The 25,000-nt window shown below is 45.8% G+C and overlaps 1 protein-coding gene across 3 annotated transcripts in view; it reads right to left on the bottom strand.

Annotated features, from left to right (window-relative positions):
* The window catches only part of LOC143299450 (uncharacterized), a 65,804-nt gene that overhangs the window by 23,396 nt on the left and 17,408 nt on the right, over positions 1–25,000 (bottom strand). For 2 of the 3 annotated variants that reach the window (XM_076612657.1, XM_076612658.1), the window contains 9 exons: positions 20,232–20,378; positions 19,630–19,732; positions 16,733–16,971; positions 12,162–12,317; positions 10,053–10,242; positions 5,963–6,075; positions 4,859–5,020; positions 1,560–1,772; positions 59–189 (listed from right to left, as the gene is read on the bottom strand). In XM_076612657.1, coding sequence (XP_076468772.1) covers positions 59–189; positions 1,560–1,772; positions 4,859–5,020; positions 5,963–6,075; positions 10,053–10,242; positions 12,162–12,317; positions 16,733–16,971; positions 19,630–19,732; positions 20,232–20,378 — 1,454 coding nt within the window. The remainder of the gene's footprint in view (positions 1–58; positions 190–1,559; positions 1,773–4,858; positions 5,021–5,962; positions 6,076–10,052; positions 10,243–12,161; positions 12,318–16,732; positions 16,972–19,629; positions 19,733–20,231; positions 20,379–25,000) is intronic. The other variant, XM_076612659.1, reaches the window with a different exon arrangement.

Raw genomic sequence — 25,000 nt, 5'->3', positions numbered from 1 at the left:
TGTCTCTCTGGGTGACACAGTGGCAGTGACATAACATAACAGCACAGTGAATGCTGACCTGAGGGGTGGACTCCAGCTCCTCCTTGGTGGCCAGCTGCTGGGGGGTGATGATGGGGTGGGCCAGCTCCACCTGGATCTTCAGGGTCGCCCCCGATGCCATGTAGCCCCCCGACGACAGGGGCCGGTCCACTGAAACACACACACACATGCACACACACACACACGCACACACACACACACACATACACATACACACGCACACACACACACACACACACACACACACATGCACACACACACATGCACACACACACACATACACACACACAGACATACGCACACATACACACACACATACACACACATACACACACACACACACACACACACACACACACACACACACACACACACATGCACACACACACACACGCACACACACACACACACATATATATGATAGTCAGTTGTGTCCGACTATGACCATCAGAACAGCAGAGGAGGTAACTGCTGTCCCAACTATTTGGGCTAGAATATGATCATTATGAAGAGAGTGCCTTTCCCAAGTTACATCCCCACTCTCTCAGCCAAGAGGGTTTTAGGACAGTCGGCGTTGGGATGGTTCCCCAAAGGCCAACTAGCACCCCAAGGCTGCAGCACAAAGACCCAGTGCAATATAGCCTCCTAGTTTGAGAGTCATAGCCCTCCACAAAAGACTAAGCTGTAAATGATTTCCTATTGCATTGGAGAAACCATTGATAATACAAACTGAAAACTTACGTCAATCTGTGATATACCATTGATAATACAGCTCTAACTTTGCTTTTGACCAAACTGAAAACTTACGTCAATCTGTGATATCAGCCCAGTGCTGGGCCTTACACCACACAGCTGTCATCACCACACCACCCTGACTGACACAACACAGGTGATCAAAGTGGTCATCAGAAGGCCACCTTTGTGTCTGCACCAAAGACAGCTGTACGCTGTAGGTCCTCTACACAACCATACAGATTCCATTCACTGGAGCTGAGTCAGGCCAGTTCCGCTTTCTGAGCACCTGTTTGGCTGTCAGTCCAACAAGGGCACCACGCAACGTGAGCGATGTGGAATTATAGTGTGGAAGTGGCCATCTGATACCCATCCCTTCTTCATGATACCGCAGCCAAGAGTAGAACCACACCCACCCATTCCATTTATTCACTGACAAAGTCAGCACCTTCACCTCTGAAAAACATCACCTGCACACCATGTATGTATTATGCACAAGGTGTGTGAAAAGCAGAGAGAGCCAGGATGTGACACAGTCTGACAGCCCTGAAGGAATCTGGTAAACAGTTCCCCTGAACCTCAGCCCCAGTGACTCTTCATGCAGTTCAAGGAGAAAAACAACAACAAGAAGAAGAACAAGAACAGCAACAACAACAAAAACAATAACAAGATACACAATGTAGATTAAATCAGATCCTGTTCAAGACATTTTCCAGCTACCACTCTTACCCAAATCCACAACCATAAAAACCCCGCACCAACAAACAGCAGTGTGTGTGTTCTCTGACCTGGCCCATCGACGGCGCCGGCGACCCCCATGAGCTGCGACCTGGCACCAGGCTCCAGCCCCAGCAGGTCTGGCAGGGGGCAGTTGTGGATGGGCACCGTCAGCTCCATGAAGCGCAGGCCCAGCAACAGCTCCGACAGGTCCACACGACTCACCCCATACGGGTCCCACGGCTTGTTCCGCCCCTCAAAGGCGTTGTGCAGTGTGCGCCGACCTGAACACACACACACACACACACACACACACACACACATACACATAGTGGTCAGAACTAAGGAAGGGAAGGGGTGAGGGTTGCAGTGTCAACAGGGGGACATGCTATTTTGTGTGTTGACAGATTGTTTTTAGGTGAAGGGGTGAGGGTTGCAGTGTCAACAGGGGGACATGCCATTTTGTGTGTTGACAGATTGTTTTTAGGTGAAGGGGTGAGGGTTGCAGTGTCAACAGGGGGACATGCTATTTTGTGTGCTGACAGATTGTTTTTAGGTGAAGGGGTGAGGGTTGTAGTGCCAACAGTGGGACATGCCATTTTGTGTGCTGACAGATTGTTTTTAGGTGAAGGGGTGAGGGTTGTAGTGCCAACAGTGGGACATGCCATTTTGTGTGCTGACAGATTGTTTTTAGGTGAAGGGGTGAGGGTTGCAGTGTCAACAGGGGGACATGCCATTTTGTGTGCTGACAGATTGTTTTTAGGTGAAGGGGTGAGGGTTGCAGTGTCAACAGGGGGACATGCCATTTTGTGTGTTGACAGATTGTTTTTAGGTGAAGGGGTGAGGGTTGCAGTGTCAACAGGGGGACATGCTATTTTGTGTGTTGACAGATTGTTTTTAGGTGAAGGGGTGAGGGTTGTAGTGCCAACAGTGGGACATGCTATTTTGTGTGTTGACAGATTGTTTTTAGGTGAAGGGGTGAGGGTTGTAGTGCCAACAGTGGGACATGCCATTTTGTGTGCTGACAGATTGTTTTTAGGTGAAGGGGTGAGGGTTGTAGTGCCAACAGTGGGACATGCCATTTTGTGTGTTGACAGATTGTTTTTAGGTGAAGGGGTGAGGGTTGTAGTGCCAACAGTGGGACATGCCATTTTGTGTGCTGACAGATTGTTTTTAGGTGAAGGGGTGAGGGTTGTAGTGCCAACAGTGGGACATGCTATTTTGTGTGTTGACAGATTGTTTTTAGGTGAAGGGGTGAGGGTTGCAGTGTCAACAGGGGGACATGCCATTTTGTGTGTTGACAGATTGTTTTTAGGTGAAGGGGTGGGTGTTGCAGTGTCAACAGTGGGACATGCCATTTTGTGTGTTGACAGATTGTTTTTAGGTGAAGGGGTGAGGGTTGTAGTGCCAACAGTGGGACATGCCATTTTGTGTGTTGACAGATTGTTTTTAGGTGAAGGGGTGAGGGTTGCAGTGTCAACAGGGGGACATGCTATTTTGTGTGTTGACAGATTGTTTTGAAGGTGGAGGGGTGGGGGTGTTTATGTACTCACATACAGATTCATATATATGTATGATTAGTCATATTTTACCGAATACATATGCATATGTACATGCAACACATGCAAACATGCACACACACACACAATCACACATGCACACACACCCATCACTCATATCCAATGCCCTTCCTTCACACACACACACACACACACACACAATCACACATGCACACACACCCATCACTCATATCCAATGCCCTTCCTTCACACACACACACACACACACACACACACGTGCACATACACAAAACTTGACTGCAGCGTTGCAAGTTGAAACAGAACTATGTTGAGAAATGTAATAGTTCAGAAGAAACCCACAGTCCCCAGACAGACACGGACTGCCCAGACACAGCAAAGCACTGACAGATCGGTCACAGACAGACAGAGCACAGACACACACTGGCCACAGTACACAGACAGGTGACACAGACAGGTAACACAGACACTGACTGGCCACAGTACACAGACAGGTGACACAGGTGACAGAGAGACACTGACTGGCCACAGTACACAGACAGGTGACACAGGTGACAGAGAGACACTGACTGGCCACAGTACACAGACAGGTGACACAGACAGACACTGACTGGCCACAGTACACAGACAGGTGACACAGACACTGACTGGCCACAGTACACAGACAGGTGACACAGACAGACACTGACTGGCCACAGTACACACACAGGTGACACAGACAGACAATGACTGGCCACAGTACACACACAGGTGACACAGACAGACACTGACTGGCCACAGTACACACACAGGTGACACAGACAGACAATGACTGGCCACAGTACACAGACAGGTGACACAGACAGACAATGACTGGCCACAGTACACACACAGGTGACACACACAGACACTGACTGGCCACAGTACACAGACAGGTGACACAGACAGACACTGACTGGCCACAGTACACAGACAGGTGACACAGGTGACAGAGAGACACTGACTGGCCACAGTACACAGACAGGTGACACAGACAGACACTGACTGGCCACAGTACACAGACAGGTGACACACACAGACACTGACTGGCCACAGTACACACACAGGTGACACACACAGACACTGACTGGCCACAGTACACAGACAGGTGACACACACAGACACTGACTGGCCACAGTACACACACAGGTGACACAGACGGACACTGACTGGCCACAGTACACACACAGGTGACACAGACAGACACTGACTGGCCACAGTACACAGACAGGTGACACAGACAGACACTGACTGGCCACAGTACACAGACAGGTGACACAGACAGACACTGACTGGCCACAGTACACACACAGGTGACACAGACACTGACTGGTCACAGTACACAGACAGGTGACACAGACAGACACTGACTGGCCACAGTACACACACAGGTGACACAGACAGACACTGACTGGCCACAGTACACAGACAGGTGACACAGACAGACACTGACTGGCCACAGTACACAGACAGGTGACACAGACACTGACTGGCCACAGTACACACACAGGTGACACAGACAGACACTGACTGGCCACAGTACACAGACAGGTGACACACACAGACACTGACTGGCCACAGTACACAGACAGGCGACACAGACACTGACTGGCCACAGTACACACACAGGTGACACAGACAGACACTGACTGGCCACAGTACACAGACAGGTGACACACACAGACACTGACTGGCCACAGTACACACACAGGTGACACAGACAGACACTGACTGGCCACAGTACACAGACAGGTGACACACACAGACACTGACTGGCCACAGTACACAGACAGGCGACACACACAGACACTGACTGGCCACAGTGCCCACGTTGCTGATCTTCTCGTCCTCCAGGTCGTCCCCAAACAGGGTGGCCTTCAGCTTGACGTCCTCTGTCTTGCGGTCACGGTCATGGACCTCCACCGTCATGGCCGGCCCTGACAGGTACTCCCTCAGCTCACTGGGCTCCTGGGGACCTGCACACACCAGGAAGGGGGGTGGGGATGGCGGTGAGGGGTGTGAGGGGGGTGTGAGGGGGTTGTGTCGCCTGATTAAACCCCACCTGACTGCCTTGTTCTGTGGCACTACTGAATGTCCAACACAGACAGGTTAGTGGAGATTTGCTGACTGCTGCTGTTGAAGACCAGCTGTGAAAAGAGTCTGGCATTTACTTTGAACTGGAATGGATTTCCAAGACCCCAGCCCCGACCAGCTGGACTTCATAATTCAGGATGTTAAGCCAACAGGTCGCTGAACTCAACTTCGGAATAGGTTTGGGGATGAGAGTGTGTTGAAATGAAGTGGGAAGAGTGGGATGGAGGGGGTGTCCAAGTGGATTTTTCGACAGAATTTAGCCAGGGACAACTCCTTTCTTGCCATGGTTTTTTTTTCACAAGCTGCACATTAGATCTTGGTTTATTGTCCTGTCCAAATGACTGGCTTCCTGACCACCACCACTCAAGTTTTAGTTGAGGGGGAGAAAAATACAGGCAAGTGTGGAAAATTTAACATAGTATTTACAGATCAAGGCTCCAGCCCAAATGAACATATCTCAAATGCATTGAAGGGAAGCCATCCATAAAGGACAGGAACAGTGTGCATTAACCGACATCTGCAGGCATTTTTTGATATTTCATTGATGTCTCAACAATTCTAACAACTCATTTTCCATCTGTGGCTGAATACTGTTCACTTCAATGATGTCATTTTACATGATTATTAATGTTTTTTTAATATATCAATGGAGCTTTCAACATGCATCAATGCATTAGTCTCCTCAGGATGGGATTCTTCTGTCTTGTTCACAGTGAATAATTCATCTTCATGAAACCTGCGCTTCAAAATATGTTCACTGTCCCTGTTAAAAAACAACAACCACCAACATCATGTATCTGATCCAGCCAGTGTACACCACTCACCCAGCAGAACAACGTTCTTGTCATCCCAGTGGATGTTTTTGGCGTGCTCTTTGGCCACAGTGGTGTGGGCAGGCTGACGGAAGAACTGGTATTTACAGTAAACCGGCTGGCACCTGTCACACACAATGCCACCATCAGACAGTCTGTCACACTAAAGGCCACCATCAGACAGTCTGTCACACTAAAGGCCACCATCAGACAGTCTGTCACACTAAAGGCCACCATCAGACAGTCTGTCACACTAAAGGCCACCATCACACAGTCTGTCACACTAAAGGCCACCATCACACAGTCTGTCACACTAAAGGCCACCATCAGACAGTCTGTCACACTAAAGGCCACCATCACACAGTCTGTCACACACAATGCCACCATCACACAGTCTGTCACACTAAAGGACACCATCACACAGTCTGTCACACTAAAGGCCACCATCAGACAGTCTGTCACACTAAAGGCCACCATCACACAGTCTGTCACACACAATGCCACCATCAGACAGTCTGTCACACTAAAGGCCACCATCACACAGTCTGTCACACACAATGCCACCATCACACAGTCTGTCACACTAAAGGACACCATCACACAGTCTGTCACACACAATGCCACCATCAGACAGTCTGTCACACTAAAGGCCACCATCAGACAGTCTGTCACACTAAAGGCCACCATCACACAGTCTGTCAAACACAATGCCACCATCACACAGTCTGTCACACACTAAGCGCCACCATCAGACAGTCTGTCACACTAAAGGCCACCATCAGACAGTCTGTCACACTAAAGGCCACCATCAGACAGTCTGTCACACTAAAGGCCACCATCAGACAGTCTGTCACACACAATGCCACCATCAGACAGTCTGTCACACTAAAGGCCACCATCACACAGTCTGTCACACTAAAGGCCACCATCAGACAGTCTGTCACACACAATGCCACCATCAGACAGTCTGTCACACTAAAGGCCACCATCACACAGTCTGTCACACTAAAGGCCACCATCACACAGTCTGTCACACTAAAGGCCACCATCAGACAGTCTGTCACACTAAAGGCCACCATCACACAGTCTGTCACACACAATGCCACCATCACACAGTCTGTCACACTAAAGGACACCATCACACAGTCTGTCACACTAAAGGCCACCATCAGACAGTCTGTCACACTAAAGGCCACCATCACACAGTCTGTCACACACAATGCCACCATCAGACAGTCTGTCACACTAAAGGCCACCATCACACAGTCTGTCACACACAATGCCACCATCACACAGTCTGTCACACTAAAGGACACCATCACACAGTCTGTCACACACAATGCCACCATCAGACAGTCTGTCACACTAAAGGCCACCATCAGACAGTCTGTCACACTAAAGGCCACCATCACACAGTCTGTCAAACACAATGCCACCATCACACAGTCTGTCACACACTAAGCGCCACCATCAGACAGTCTGTCACACTAAAGGCCACCATCAGACAGTCTGTCACACTAAAGGCCACCATCAGACAGTCTGTCATACTAAAGGCCACCATCACACAGTCTGTCACACTAAAGGCCACCATCAGACAGTCTGTCACACTAAAGGCCACCATCACACAGTCTGTCACACTAAAGGCCACCATCAGACAGTCTGTCACACACAATGCCACCATCAGACAGTCTGTCACACTAAAGGCCACCATCACACAGTCTGTCACACTAAAGGCCACCATCAGACAGTCTGTCACACTAAAGGCCACCATCACACAGTCTGTCACACACAATGCCACCATCACACAGTCTGTCACACTAAAGGCCACCATCACACAGTCTGTCACACTAAAGGCCACCATCAGACAGTCTGTCAAACACAATGCCACCATCACACAGTCTGTCACACACTAAGCGCCACCATCACACAGTCTGTCACACTAAAGGCCACCATCACACAGTCTGTCACACTAAAGGCCACCATCACACAGTCTGTCACACTAAAGGCCATCATCACTCAGTCTGTCATACTAAAGGCCACCATCAGACAGTCTGTCACACTAAAGACCACCATCAGACAGTCTGTCACACTAAAGGCCACCATCAGACAGTCTGTCACACTAAAGGCCACCATCAGACAGTCTGTCACACACAATGCCACCATCAGACAGTCTGTCACACCAAAGGCCACCATCACACAGTCTGTCACACTAAAGGCCACCATCAGACAGTCTGTCACACTAAAGGCCACCATCAGACAGTCTGTCACACACAATGCCACCATCACACAGTCTGTCACACCAAAGGCCACCATCACACAGTCTGTCACACTAAAGGCCACCATCAGACAGTCTGTCACACACAATGCCACCATCAGACAGTCTGTCACACCAAAGGCCACCATCACACAGTCTGTCACACTAAAGGCCACCATCAGACAGTCTGTCACACTAAAGGCCACCATCAGACAGTCTATCACACTAAAGGCCACCATCAGACAGTCTGTCACACTAAAGGCCACCATCACTCAGTCTGTCATACTAAAGGCCACCATCAGACAGTCTGTCACACTAAAGGCCACCATCAGACAGTCTGTCACACACAATGCCACCATCAGACAGTCTGTCACACTAAAGGCCACCATCAGACAGTCTGTCACACTAAAGGCCATCATCAGACAGTCTGTCACACACAATGCCACCATCACACAGTCTGTCACACTAAAGGCCATCATCAGACAGTCTGTCACACACAATGCCACCATCAGACAGTCTGTCACACTAAAGGCCACCATCAGACAGTCTGTCACACTAAAGGCCACCATCAGACAGTCTGTCACACACAATGCCACCATCAGACAGTCTGTCACACTAAAGGCCACCATCACACAGTCTGTCACACTAAAGGCCACCATCAGACAGTCTGTCACACACAATGCCACCATCAGACAGTCTGTCACACTAAAGGCCACCATCACACAGTCTGTCACACTAAAGGCCACCATCACACAGTCTGTCACACTAAAGGCCACCATCAGACAGTCTGTCACACTAAAGGCCACCATCACACAGTCTGTCACACTAAAGGCCACCATCACACAGTCTGTCACACTAAAGGCCACCATCACACAGTCTGTCACACACAATGCCACCATCACACAGTCTGTCACACTAAAGGCCACCATCAGACAGTCTGTCACACTAAAGGCCACCATCACACAGTCTGTCACACTAAAGGCCACCATCACACAGTCTGTCACACTAAAGGCCACCATCACACAGTCTGTCACACTAAAGGCCACCATCACACAGTCTGTCACACTAAAGGCCACCATCACACAGTCTGTCACACAAGTTGGTCTGAAAGCAACACCGGGTACCTCTCTTTCATGATCAGAACAAACGATAGAAAACAAAGGGGAATAACCGATATAAAACATGACATTCTTGTTGTTTGACATTTCAAAGATGGCACATGCTGAGGCTTTATTCCTGAGCCCTTAGCATGACATATAAAAACCAGACATTTCCATTAATAAATCAACAACAACAATATCATGTTCATCAGCAGCAGCAGACGTATCATCATGGCTATCACTGATTGCAACACACCAGCCAGATGACAGGAACAGCCACCAAGGTATACATTTTAAACCTTTATTATGTCATCATCACCACCATCAATAAGAAAATTCCATACAATGCTTAAAAAAAAATGAAGAAGAAAAGTTCCATAGCCTTTCACAACCATCAGGGAAGTGAATCCACATCCATAGTGCAAGGGTTTGACCTCTCCCTTCCGACACACCATGACAAACAGACAAAACAGCAGGTAATTTGACCTGAGCTCCTTTCACAACCATCAGGGAAGTGAATCCACCATGTCTAGGGTTTGACATAGGAAGGCAGGGGGCCTAAATCCTCTCCCTTCCGACACACTACCACACACAGACAAAAAGGCATGTACTTTGACCGGAGCTCCTTTTACCACCATCAGGGAAGTGAATCCACCATGTCTAGGGTCTGACACAGGGAGGCAGGGGGCCCAAATCCTCTCCCTTCCGACACACACTACCACATACACACAGGCAAAAGGTCACATACTTTGACCGAAGCTCCTCAAAGGCCATGGGGTGGCTGGGCATGTTGGTGACAGACTTGACGGTGATGATCATGGGGTTGAGGGCTCGCTTCTGCTCCTCTGACAGCAGGGGCTGGTCCAGAGACACCGTGATGAACAGGTCCTCCACCCCATTCACTGGCTGCTGCAGCCTGCTGGTGATGGTCTGCATGCCTGGTGCACACAGCATGGGGAAGGGTTACCCACAAATGGAGTATGGCTGCCTGTATGGCAGGGTGAAAAATGGTCATACACGTTAAAAAAAATCTTGTGCAAAGACAAATCAAAGCGCTTTCACACCAGTCATTCACACACATGCCTAACTCTAAACTTGAGAAACTGAAGACAAAGAAGAGGCAGGGGAGGGAGGCTATCATGGAAAGAGGTGGGTTTTAAGGCCAGACCTGAGAGAGCTGAATGTGGAGCCTGACGAAGTGAAAGAGGAAGTTGGTTCAAAAAGTAAGGTCCAGTGACAGAGAAAGAACAGTGGTGGACAGCGGAGTGTTGCAATCTGGGTATGAGTGACGAGAAATCAAATAATATGAGTGGTTATGGGAGTTGCAGCCCAGGAACGCAGCAAAAGGTTTTAAAATAGTTCTCTTGTGCAGCCTGGCCAGAAGGTGGGATCAGAAAGCCAGCTGTTGAGGAAAAGCAGGGCTTCTGGTAAGTTAAACAGCTTGGGGGTCCCTGGAACTGTTTTGTTTTGTTGTCGTTCTGGGATGTCCTTGACTACATCTTCAATGGGTCACTGTAATGCTGCACATTCATCCAACCTGCATTGTTACACCCACGTAAAGGCAGGCATGCACTACATCTTCAATGGGTCACTGTAATGCTGCACATTCATCCAACCTGCATTGTTACACCCACGTAAAGGCAGGCATGCACTACATCTTCAATGGGTCACTGTAATGCTGCACATTCATCCAACCTGCATTGTTACATGCATGTAAAGGCAGGCATGCACTACATCTTCAATGGGTCACTGTAATGCTGCACATTCATCCAACCTGCATTGTTACATGCATGTAAAGGCAGGCATGCGCTACATCTTCAATGGGTCACTGTAATGCTGCACATTCATCCAACCTGTATTGCTACACGCATGTAAAGGCAGGCATGCACTACATCTTCAATGGGTCACTGTAATGCTGCACATTCATCCAACCTGCATTGTTACATGCATGTAAAGGCAGGCATGCGCTACATCTTCAATGGGTCACTCTAATGCTGCACATTCATCCAACCTGCATTGTTACACGCACGTAAAGACAGGCATGCGCTACATCTTCAATGGGTCACTCTAATGCTGCACATTCATCCAACCTGCATTGTTATACACACGTAAAGACAGGCAGGCCTTCTGGTCATAATGGTCTTCGTTTCTGGGCAAAGAAGTGGCGAAGGGAAACAACTCTTCTTTGTAGCAGTCAATTCTAACGTTAGACTGAAGCTCCAACATACCATTTCCATTCTTTGTGTGTATTTCTTCTACAGTTTGTATAATGTCCCAGGAACCTGTTTGATGTACAAGCACTGTGTCCTATCCATTTTCCAACGTCAGGGACTCATGTTTATGCATTATCAGAAAACCTGACAAGAATCACAAGGGCATGCACACACACACACACACACACACAATGTATATGCACAGGCACACACTCATATACACTCACACAACAGACACATTGATATAATGCATAAGCAAAGGTCCTTGCTATCATCTGGATACTCAGAAAGCAAAATGAAACATCAGCGGTATTGTTTTCTTGTTTGTCGTCATCAACAGAAAAAGACGACAACAACAAAATCTGTTCTAATCTCTTTCACACGTGAACACTGGTGCCAGTGAAGGAGTATCGATGTCAACAACAACAACAATAATAATAATAATTATAACAACAACAATAATGTAGTAATAATAATGATGATAATAATAATAATAATAATAATAATGATAATAATAATAATATTGATAATAATGATAATAATAATATAGTAATGATAATAATGATGATAATGATGATAACGATAATAAAGGAAGAAGAAAGAGGAAGGCGCCGGCAGACGAAGGAACCCAAGCGTGCACTAACCGGAGAAGAGCAGGGCCATGCGGAAGGGAACCACACACACTCCAAACTTCTTGGCCTGCTCGGCTGCGGCAGCTGCCGCCGCTTCTGCTTTCTTCTGTCGGCGCCGCACTGTGGCGCTGTCCTCCGGCAGGATCATGTCCTTCAGCGCTAAAGTTGCTGGAGCGCCAACACAGACAGCATAAGGGTTAGCTGTTGTGGACAGGATGTCAGTAAGGCTTTTCTGCTTTCGTTCATACTCCTCTGTTCACATCATATACAATGCTTTCACATGTGAGAAAGAAACAAAAATGTGTGGCCCAATAACAACACCAGATTCTGTTCATTCACCTGTACTAGTTCAATTTATAATTTTGTCATGAATGTTCATCATTTTTAAACCCAAACTCTCTTTCTCTAATCTCTTAATCCAATGCCAACACAATGGATATTCATCATTTTCTTTCAAACTCTCTCTCTCTCTCTAGTATCTTGACCCAATGCCAACATAATGAATATTCATCATTTTTCATTCACTCTCTCTCTCTCTCTCTCTCGTTTCTCAACTCAACACTAACATGGCTGAGTTACCATATAAAGATTAAACAACAAACATCTCTCTATCTCTCTCCTCATCTTTCATGACTGATATGACATACCGCATTGTATCTACACACATGTGGGAAATGTACTCCTAATCATGTTTGAATATCATATAATCACATTCAGCATACACATCTAAAATAATCAGCTTTGACGTTATTGATTTAATTGGGGGTGATTTGTTTCGATTGATAAGTACAGATGCTGGACAAAAAAGGACATGTAAACAACCCTTTCATGAAAACAAACAAGCAAAAGTTAAAAAAAAAAAAAAAACCAGGTTGGAGCACATTTTGTTTTCTGGTAATGATGGCAAGCAAAAGATAGACATCAACAATCAACCTTCGGAAACAACTGAATAAACATGACAGATTTTATCACAATTCTTCTTTTTCTTCTTCTGCGTTCGTGGGCTGCAAATCCCACGTTCACTCGTATGCACACAAGTGGGCCTTTACGTGTATGACCGTTTTTACCCCGCCATGTAGGCAGCCATACTCCGTTTTCGGGGGTGTGCATGCTGGGTATGTTCTTGTTTCCATAACCCACCGAACGCTGACATGGATTACAGGATCTTTAACGTGCGTATTTGATCTTCTGCTTGCATATACACACGAAGGGGGTTCAGGCACTAGCAGGTCTGCAAATATGTTGACCTGGTAGAACGTAAAAATCTCCACCCTTCACCCACCAGGCGCCGTCACCGTGATTCGAACCCGGGACCCTCAGATTGACAGTCCAACGCTTTAACCACTTGGCTATTGCGCCTGTCATCACAATTCTTCCGTCTGTTTGAATTTGGAGCAGGGATCAACACAGGATGTTTCACTGACTGAACAGACCTTTCAGAATGTTAGAGAACTGCAAACAAACAATCAGGTTATTATGACAGCAAAACTGCACTCTGGAGTTAGCACCACAACCCACTCTTCCTGCCTCTGGACCTAACACTTGGATCAACTCCCATCTACTGCTCCATCAAATCCCTGCACTCACCTCTTTCAAGCCTGGCCTTAAAACCTACATCTATCTTTCCATGACCCCCCCCCCCCCCCCCGCCACCCCCTCCCCCACCCCCTGACCCCCCCTCCTTATTTCCTGTCTACACTGTCTCTAGCTTTCTATTTTACATCCATTCTTAAGCTTTTTTTTTTTTTCATCCCTCAAAGTAATATGAGCAAAAGACTGGTGTGAAAGCACTTTGATTTATCTCTGCACAAGATTATGGCTATACAGATATTATTATTATTATTATCATTATTACTGTAGTAATAATGATTATCATTATTATCATCTTTTTGTTCTCTGCCATTTCCTAGTTTCAACAGCACTGTCATTCACAGGACACCATCAAGGACCCATGAACAATGTGTCTGAGCACATGTGTAACTAGAGTCTGCATACACAGATATGTGCATGCATGATTGTGGATATGAAAAACGGTACCACAGGATACAAGCTATGGATATTGTGTTCAGCTCTGACGACATTTAACAACAGAAAACAGCTGTGGAGTATATTGCCTGCACAGGAAAACAGCTGCTGAATGATGAGGGCTGTTAACAGGTATGCCTTGCTGTGAGACCTTTTACCAAAGGACAGAAGTTAACTCTCTCCATACGAACGGCGAAAGAGACGACGTTAACAGTGTTTCACCCCAGTTACCATCATCAAAATATCGCAAGAGGAAGGCTCTTATACTGAAGAGGTGAATGTTGACAAAGAATACCACAATTCTTATGACGGAAGCTAAAGGTTGGGTCATTCAGACACCCACTGGACATCCGAGGGGTCTGTGTAAAGGAGAAGAGAGGACTGGCCGTACTGAGTGAGTTAACAATGAAAAAGAGCAGATTGGAAAGGGAGTGCACAAGAACTCCCAAATTCCAAAGACCCAAATGCATCACCTTCCAATACATTATCATGCAAAGGTTATCTAAGGTAGTATCTTTAAAAGTCTGCACTTCATACATAATATTCAATTATTTCATAACAGGGTGAGCTTTTTTTTCTTTTTTTTCCCTTTTGTTAGGGAGGAAGGGGGGGGGGTGTAATGAAATATATATTCTAAAATAGCTTTATCAATATCCATACCCATGCCATACAAAAATGTCCTCAGAAGCAGAATGTTGATGCAGAAGTTTACAATGGTCACACATATACAAACACACACACACACTTGCAAACAGTGTTAGCAAAGAGACCTGTTTCCTTATTCATGCGACCCCCCCCCCCCCCAAAATGTGTTGTCTTTACCAGAAAAGAAAATAACAATACCTAGCATTTTATTTTACCCCAGGCAGCCCAAGGCTTATTCTACAAAGAAAGCACTGCCCAAATCCCTTTTTGTCGATGCTAATACTGCACCTCTATCTCATCAAGTAGACCCAACACTCGGCTTATATCACAGATTGACATCAGTTTACATTTGGGCCAACAGCAAAGTGAGCGCTGTATTATCAATGGTTTCTCTAGTCAATGGGAAACCATTTACAGCTTAGTCTTTTGTGAAGGACTATGACTTTCAAACTAGGAGGCAAAACTGCACTGGCTCTTAGTGCTGCAGCCTTGTGGGGGCTAGCTGGCCTTTGGGAACCATCCCAACGCCGACTGTCCAAAAACCCTCTTGGCCGAGAGAGTGGGGATGTACTTGGGCAAGACACTCTCCACTATAATCAAATTCTAGCCCAAATAGTCAGAACAGCAGTTGCCTCCTCTGCTGTTCTGATGGTCATAGTCGGACACGACTGACTATCATATATATCTCATCAAGCATTTTCTTCAAAGTGAAAAGCATTACCTGTGGCTGAAAACCATCTGAGGTAATAAAATGACCAATTGTGCAAGAAACAGCTTCTGGAGCAGGATTACCACACAGAACTTCTCGCAACAGAAACATGCAGACCTGTCAAGCCCTGTGTGGACATTACCACAAGTTCACAGACGTTTTTTTTGTTGTTGTTTGTTTGTTTGTTTTTTGTTTGTTTGTGTTTTGTTTTTTTGCAGCACAGAGGAGTGAAAGCCGGACAAAAAGAGCTGACACAGTGGCAAAACAGTTTCTTTATTCAAGAAGTTAACTGATGGACAGTATGACTGTTCCTAACATCCCATATCAAATACACTGAGAAGACTGTAACAGAACAGCATGACGTTTCACCCCGTCTAGACATAGCTTGAATGAAATCAAAGGACTGTACAAAGTAACTCACCATCTATAGCTTGAATGAAATCAAAGGACTGTACAAAGTAACTCACCGTCTATAGCTTGAATGAAATCAAAGGACTGTACAAAGTAACTCACCATCTATAGCTTGAATGAAATCAAAGGACTGTACAAAGTAACTCACCGTCTATAGCTTGAATGAAATCAAAGGACTGTACAAAGTAACTCACCGTCTATAGCTTGAATGAAATCAAAGGACTGTACAAAGTAACTCACCGTCTATAGCTTGAATGAAATCAAAGGACTGTACAAAGTAACTCACCGTCTATAGCTTGAATGAAATCAAAGGACTGTACAAAGTAACTCGTCAATCATATCCTAACGAAACTTCATGAACAAATTTATGACAACTTGAAGTAGTTAACTTTGACCCAGACTTCCTGGTTTGTACAACATTCCAGTTACATAAATATCTGCAATGAAAAAAAGGACACGTTCCTTGTTGTATATAATTTTTAAAAAATTTTAAAGAAGAAAAAAAGAAACACTCTTGAAAGCAATTATCTATAAAATAAGAAATGAAAAAATTAAAATAATCATAAAAAAAGAAGAAGATTTTTTAATGACTCCGATTATGAGACAGGCACAGCATCATTTTTCATGGACGAAGCACACAGACCATGAGCAGGAAAAGCATCAGTGAGCGCAGCCATGAAACGGACACCGCAGGTCAGGCACTAAACGAGCACAGCAGAGCACAGCACAGCACAGCAAGCCAGGAGACACAGCCCTGGCTGTCTCCCTACAGCCTGACGGACAACAGACTCACCCTCTGACTCCCCTGAGCGCAGGTGGGAGCGGGACTGCAGTGGGGAGGGGGAGGGGCCGGCGCCAGACTTGGCCGAGTTGGCGCTGGAGGCGGGGGGAGGGGGTTTGGGGGTGAGGAGGGTGTTGTGCTGGTCGCTGGAGGAGGCCAGGGAGGCCTTGGAGGTCTTGGAGTCCTTACCTCCTGGGGACTGCACCGGTCGCTCCGCCCCGGCCAGCTTGCCCAGCCGACTGAACGTCCGCCTGGGGGGACAGCAAAAACACAGGCAGCTGTTGTGATGAAGAGTGATATGACGCAGCACAGCACAGCACAGCACAGCATGGCACAGCACAGCACAGCATGGCACAGCACAGCATGGCACTACAGCACAGCACAGCACAACACAGCACAGCATGGCACTACAGCACAGCACAGCACAGCACAGCACAGCACAGCACAATACAATACACCTGACAATGTGCAGTCCTTTCTGGTGTGTAAGGAAGTGTACATGAATATGAAAACAGACATACAACTGTGCAAAAAACAAAAACAAAAAAGAGATAGGGTGGAGGGTGTTGAGGGGGGGAGGGGGGGGTGAGGGGGGGGGAATGCTCTGTAGACTTGCATGCAACTCAGGCCTTAAAAAAAACAGTATTATTTGGATGTGTTTTTTTTTATACTCCTTTTATTATTGTTTCTTTTCTTCTTTTTTTCTACCCCTTTTTAAGCCACTTAAGAAGGTAATTTGAAGCACTACACAAAAAAAGAAGATTATGCTCCTCTGGTTGCATGCAACTGAGGAAAAGCAACAACTCAACATCCGCCTTTGAAGCAAGCCCCAGACTTGATACTGCGCACAGTCATTTCTTTGAAAAGCCAACGATAATGAATAAACACAGTAACTGCTGTTCCTTCAGCTGAGACGCAGAGCCCAGCTTAACTCTCTCCATACGAACGGCGAAAGGGACGACGTTAACAGCGTTTCACCCCAATTACCATCATTAAAATATTGCAAGCGGAAGGCTCTTATGCTGAAGAGGTGAATGTTGACAAAGAATACCACAATTCTGACGACGGAAGCTAAAGGTTGGGTCATTCAGACACCCACTGGACATCCGAGGGGTCTGTGTAGAGGAGAAGAGAGGACTGGCCGTACTGAGTGAGTTAACCAAAAGCTGCTGAGTAAAGGCCCCACATCACATGAGTAAAGTCATGTGTGTTGTCTTCAGAAGCAAGAACATGTTCATTACTTTTACTTCTCAATGCTCCTTGCTTTGTGAAGATTTCAAAAATCTCTTTTCCTGGCTTACTTTTGCTTTGCTTCCGTCTTTATAGCATTCTGTGGTGAATGAAAATCCTTGTACATTCTTCTTCTTCTTCTGCGTTCACTCGTATGCACACGAGTGGGCTTTTACGTGTATGACTGTTTTTACCCCGCCATGTAGGCAGCCATACTCCGTTTTCCGGGGTGTGCATGCTGGGTATGTTCTTGTTTCCATAACCCACCAAACGCTGACATGGATTACAGGATCTTTAACGTGCATATCTGATCTTCTGCTTGCATATACACATGAAGGGGGTTCAGGCACAAGCAGGTCTGCACATATGTTGACCTGGGAGATCGTAAAAATCTCCACCCTTTACCCACCAGGCGCCGTCACCGTGATTCGAACCCGGGACCCTCAGATTGACAGTCCAACGCTTTAACCACTCAGCTATTTCGCCCTTCCCTTGTACATTCAAAAGTTACTAACCACAAAATAACATATAACTCAGTGTGTGTTATGTGCTCATGCAGTTGTTGGAGCAAGCTCAAATTAAACGTACATGAGTTGCATTGTGTGTGTATGGCTGCCTGTATGTGTGCTGTATGTGCATGAGTCAATTTTGTGACAAATGTCTCTCCCATGTGAAACAAAACAAAATGAAAGAAAAAGGAAATTTTCTTCCTAAAATTACGTTTAAGAAACATACTTACTGTGACCCACTAGTGCAGACTCCGGCAGGGGTCTGACATTCCTGTCCTGTGCAAACTACTATCCACCTATGCGGAGAAAACGAAAGTAGCTACGGCCGATAAACTCCCAGAAGTAGGTAACCTCTCCTTTGCCCCCCTGACTAGCGCCCTCTCTTTAAGAGGGTAGTGAAATAAGCAGTATCACAAATATCAAGAGGGTAGTGAAATAAGCAGTATCACAAATATCAAGAGGGTAGTGAAATAAGCAGTATCACAAATATCAAGAGGGTAGTGAAATAAGCAGTATCAGATATCAAGAGGGTAGTGAAATAAACAGTATCAGATATCAAGAGGGTAGTGAAATAAGCAGTATCAGATATCAAGAGGGTAGTGAAATAAGCAGTATCACAAATCAAGAGGGTAGTGAAATAAGCAGTATCACAAATCAAGAGGGTAGTGAAATAAGCAGTATCAGATATCAAGAGGGTAGTGAAATAAACAGTATCAGATATCAAGAGGGTAGTGAAATAAGCAGTATCACAAATCAATAGGGTAGTGAAATAAGCAGTATCACAAATACCAAGAGGGTAGTGAAATAAGCAATATCACAAATACCAAGAGGGTAGTGAAATAAGCAGTATCACAAATATCAAGAAGGTAGTGAAATAAGCAGTATCACAAATATCAAGAAGGTAGTGAAATAAGCAGTATCACAAATATCAAGAAGGTAGTGAAATAAGCAGTATCACAAATATCAAGAGGGCAGTGAAATAAACAATATCACAAATCAAGAAGGTAGTGAAATAAGCAGTATCACAAACATGCATGTGTGTTTGGCTGTGTGTGTGTGTGTGTGTGTGTGTGTGTGTGTGTGTGTGTGTGTGCATGCTGTGTTTGTCCATGCATGAAGGTGATAAACACACGTACAAGCTACAGGAATGTGTGTGTGATGGTGACGTACCCGCTTCCTTTGGAAGAGGATTTCTTGGCCACGGCCACCAGCGCCTTTCCGCTGGTCTGTCCCTCTGGTCCTGCCTGCTTGCCTGTCGCGGTTGCTGTGGCCGCTGACAACACACACACAGACACACACAGACACACACACACACACACAGTGTTCTATGAATGAAAATCTCCCTTCAGGAAGTGCCAATAAGAGTGCTAACAATGGAGATCAGTAAGGGAAAAAGGGTTACAAAATTTCAAAACACAAGACACTATAATCCAAGGTTTATGACTTAAATGTAAGACAAATTAAATGTGTAAATTACGAAGTACATGCATGCACACACACGTGTGTGCATGCGCACGCGCGCACACACACACACACACACACCATGCTAATACCTAGACACCCATGAAAGCAGATTTGCACAAATGTTTTTTCGAAGCCAGACCTGAAATGCGACTTTGTTTTCAGCACAACGAAGAATTAGGCGGGGAGAGTTTATTGAAGGTGATAGGAGGAAGTTTCACTTGGGTGTTGTATTGAGTTTTTTTCTTGTTTGTTTGGGGTTTTTTTCCTCCAAAGCTGGATTTAAGACTGACAGGCAGGGCCTGACTCACCTCTCTTCTTGGTGTCCGCCCTGGGGAAGGCACAGCGTTGAGGCAGGGGACGGACAGGCTCCGCTTTGGGCGACTGCATCTTGCTGAAGCCTGCCATCTGCTTCATCACCATGGCCTTCACCCCCCCAACGTCCTCTGGGCTCTCTCCTGTACCATGTGTATGTCAACAGTCAGAGGTCATCACCGTGGCCTTCACCCCCCCAACATCCTCTGGGCTCTCTCCTGTACCATGTGTGTCAACAGTCAGAGGTCATCACCATGGCCTTCACACCCCCAACGTCCTTTGGGCTCTCTCCTGTACCATGTGTGTCAACAGTCAGAGGTCATCACCATGGCCTTCACCCCTAACCCCCACCTCCCCAACGTCCTCTGGGCTCTCACCTGTACCATGTGTATGTCAACAGTCAGAGGTCATCACCGTGGCCTTCACCCCCAACCCCCACCTCCCCAACGTCCTCTGGGCTCTCTCCTGTACCATGTGTATGTCAACAGTCAGAGGTCATCACTGTGGCCTTCACACCCCCAACGTCCTCTGGGCTCTCTCCTGTACCATGTGTGTGTCAACAGTCAGAGGTCATCACTGTGGCCTTCACCCCCCCAACATCCTCTGGGCTCTCTCCTGTACCATGTGTGTGTCAACAGTCAGAGGTCATCACAGTGGCCTTCACACCCCCAACGTCCTTTGGGCTCTCTCCTGTACCATGTGTGTCAACAGTCAGAGGTCATCACCATGGCCTTCACCACCACCCCTCCCCCCCGCCCCCAACATCCTCTGGGCTCTCTCCTGTACCATGTGTGTGTCAACAGTCAGAGGTCATCACAGTGGCCTTCACCCCCCCAACATCCTCTGGGCTCTCTCCTGTACCATGTGTGTGTCAATAGTCAGTGTTCTATCCGTGTTCATATCTTAAATACTTTCAAACAACACTTACAACTCAGCAAGCATCTCTAGATAACAGGAATTTTGAGAACTACATGCCTGCAATCATGCGTCTCAAGCATACACAGATACTGGATAACGAATCGCTCATTGTCGCCATTATATCCACCAGGTCCACAGATGTTGCACACCTGCTTTATTCCTGAACGCTCTCCATGTGCATGCAGAGGATCAAACACCTGTGCAAAAGATCCTGCGATCCATAATATTGCTCTGTGGATTACACAACCACAGGAACACCCAGAATGCACAAATCAGGACAAAGAATCATCAGCAAGCTGACGCTGGCTATGTAAGAGAAAGTAATGTCAAAGTAAGTGATGCTGAAAACTGCACAGCCACACAGACAGTAAAGGGGACCCAGGACAGCGGTATAAAGACCCACTGACATTGCCATCTGTCATCAAATTCAATCACTTGAAATGGTTTGTTTTTTCTTTTCGTCATTCATGTCAATGTTTCAGTTTCAGTTTCAGTTTCAAGGAGGTGTCAGAGCATGAAGACAGATCCATATGCACTAAAGCACATCTGCTGTTTAACCAGTTCGGTGCCAGAGAATTTTGTATTAAAAAAAAAAAGAAAAAAAAGGTACTCTCCCCTTGCCAAGGAATTTTGAAGATTCAGGGGTAATAAATAACAAAAAAATTCTAGCACAAAAGCTATGGGTGATACAGAAAGAAAGTAAATGTTTTTGTGAAGGAAACTGAGTGTAGATTCTGCTCCTGGGCTTTTTTTTCCCAATTAGGTTGATTGTAGGTAACTGTTCAGGCATGTAAAGTCAAGATAATGATTTCTGTGCAAGAAAAAAGTCTATTTCCACCTCTACATAATGACATCCATAAAGAAAAGAAATAAAATACAACTAGAAATAGCATGCCTATTGTCAGATTATACCTGTAGAAGAAATGAAAACAGACTATAAGTTTATAAAAAAACAAATCACAGCTCGTGCAGACATGTAAGTAAATCACTGTCCCAACAACAACAAAGGCGGGTAAATCAACTTAAAAGGTCAATCACTGTCTCAGAAACTGAGCTGGCAAAGCTTTCTGACAGCAAAGAGCGTTCGGGAGTGAGAGGGTTAAGTTCTTTGATGACGTTCACTCCTTTCAAGTTGCACGTCGGCTGATTCAAGTGTCTGCTGTGCATCCAGCTTGCCACCTCTTCAAACAAGTCAACCATCTGATTCAGCAGACAGAGAGAGAGAAAAAAAACAAAAAACCATTAAAAATGAAAAGCATGTGTTTCACGGCTGGTGCAGGTTCAGGCCTGCATTTGCAGTTGTCGAATTCCTACAGTCTGCTTTGAAATGTGAGTACACTCTTCCCAAAAGCCATGCCCCCTTGATGACCTCTGGCTGGCATTCGACCTATCGTCTTTCATCACTCCTCTCTCTCTATCCTCCCCTTCTTCCAATGCTTGCTGCACATATAATCAGTCAGTCATAGCCAGTTGTTCCAAAACTGACTGGATGGACAGACTGTATTACCATCAAATGGGCTGTCAGTTTCATCACTGTCATTGTCAATCACCTTTGTTTTCAAACCAATCATCAGACAAGACAGATCCTTCTCCATCGCGAAAGCTGTCCATAATCACAAGCAGAGCTTTCAGAGTTGTGTAAATCTGCTGACTGTGACTATTTGCTTTACTGGACACAGTTTTCAATGCATCTGTTTGCACATGATGAAACCCCCTTTTCCATGTGCGTATCACGTGGTCAGTTAGCAAATTATTAGTGAGTAGAACGGGGTCTTCTACCTGACGTATGTTCATTTAAACAGTATTTTTATAATCCAGACACATCAAACTAACTGTTCAGAGTCTGTTTATGTGAACTGAACCAAACTCCAATGAAGGAAAAATCAGAACATAGGACGTCTTATAGGCACTATGGCAATACTTTTTGTGGGATGTCAGCTGATGTCTTTTTGGCACTCTACTGGTTAAAAAAAAAAAAAAAAAGGTATGTAAGATTTACTTCCCTTGAACATTTTACTTGCCAGGATTAATTCAAACTATTCTAAATTCAACTGGATTATAAAAGAAAAAAAAAGAGACTTATCAATATGATCATAATAACATCCATTTCAATAACTGTCATGCTAGTCCAAGGAAAAATCACTTCATAATACGACTTTCAGTGTAGAAAGCTGTTAATACTGTGGGAAATGGTACGTGACTGGTTCTGATAAAATGCTCATTTTCAAACATGAAATTCATTGAACAAACTTTTTTTTTCAAGATTTACTACTTTTGTGCACATGCAGTCCTTGTCATGGTGATGGATAGACAGGTGTTATCATCATTTACATCCCTGCTTAGTTTGGTTTTTCCTCCACATGCCGTTGCTGTTAAAGTTTACCATGGACACACACACACACACACACATTCACATATACACAGGCACATACACACATGTGCATGCATGTGCGTGCAAACACACACACACACACACACACACACACACACACACATACAGACCAGAAACAGGATAAATATATAGATTTGTTTTGTGTACAGACGTGAGTGAAGGAGGAGGTATGATCAATGATGGTTATGACGCATGCACTACACTAGAGTAGATACAGCCGGAGAAAAGTGTCGTTCACACACTGATAATGTGCACTCACCCAGTGGAGGTACAAACGCTGAAGAGGAAAAAGTAACAACTTCACAACAACAAATACAGTAAGCTGCAGCCCACTATGTCACAAGGCCCCCCCACAATATCAACTTTACAAACAATAAACAGCTCCACTTACATTACAACCATCCACAATTCTCTTATCTTTGTTTCCCTAAGCAACATCAGAATATGGCGCAGCTGAAGACAAATGATGATTGTCACTGACTTCTTTTCAAACTTAGTTTTCATAACTGTGTGCTAACTTTTCTTAAATTAGTTATCAGAATTGTGTGCACTTGTACTCGAAAATACTCATAACGGTGCTAAAAAAAAAAAAAAAATTTCGGGATGCCAAAGTCAACTATCTTCAAATGAGGAGAACAGACAAAAAAAACACCGATCAGACACACTGAAGGCTGTGTGAGTCTTCTGAGCACGTCTCTCCACTTCCACACAGCGACACACACACTGAAGGCTGTGTGAGTCTTCTGAGCACGTCTCTCCACTTCCACACAGCGACACACACACTGAAAGGCTGCAGGACTGTGTGAGTCTCCTGAGCACGTCTCTCCACTTCCACACAACGACACACACACTGAAAGCTGTGTGAGTTTTCTGAGCATGTCTCTCCACTTCCACACAACGACACACACACTGAAGGCTGTGTGAGTTTTCTGAGCATGTCTCTCCACTTCCACACAGCGACACACAAGACACACACTGAAGGCTGCAGGACTGTGTGAGTCTTCTGAGCACGTCTCTCCACTTCCACACAGCGACACACACACTGAAGGCTGTGTGAGTCTTCTGAGCACGTCTCTCCACTTCCACACAACGACACACACACTGAAGGCTGCAGGACTGTGTGAGTCTTCTGAGCACGTCTCTCCACTTCCACACAGCGACACACAAGACACACACTGAAGGCTGCAGGACTGTGTGAGTCTTCTGAGCACGTCTCTCCACTTCCACACAGCGACACACACACTGAAGGCTGTGTGAGTCTTCTGAGCACGTCTCTCCACTTCCACACAGCGACACACACACTGAAGGCTGTGTGAGTCTTCTGAGCACGTCTCTCCACTTCCACACAGCGACACACACACTGAAGGCTGCAGGACTGTGTGAGTCTTCTGAGCACGTCTCTCCACTTCCACACAACGACACACAAGACACACACACACTGAAGGCTGCAAGACT

This window comes from Babylonia areolata, chromosome 25, assembly GCF_041734735.1.
Source record: "Babylonia areolata isolate BAREFJ2019XMU chromosome 25, ASM4173473v1, whole genome shotgun sequence".
Taxonomy (NCBI): domain Eukaryota; kingdom Metazoa; phylum Mollusca; class Gastropoda; order Neogastropoda; family Buccinidae; genus Babylonia; species Babylonia areolata.
Note: the sequence above shows the minus strand (reverse complement) of the source record. Positions and strands in the feature narration are given on the sequence as shown.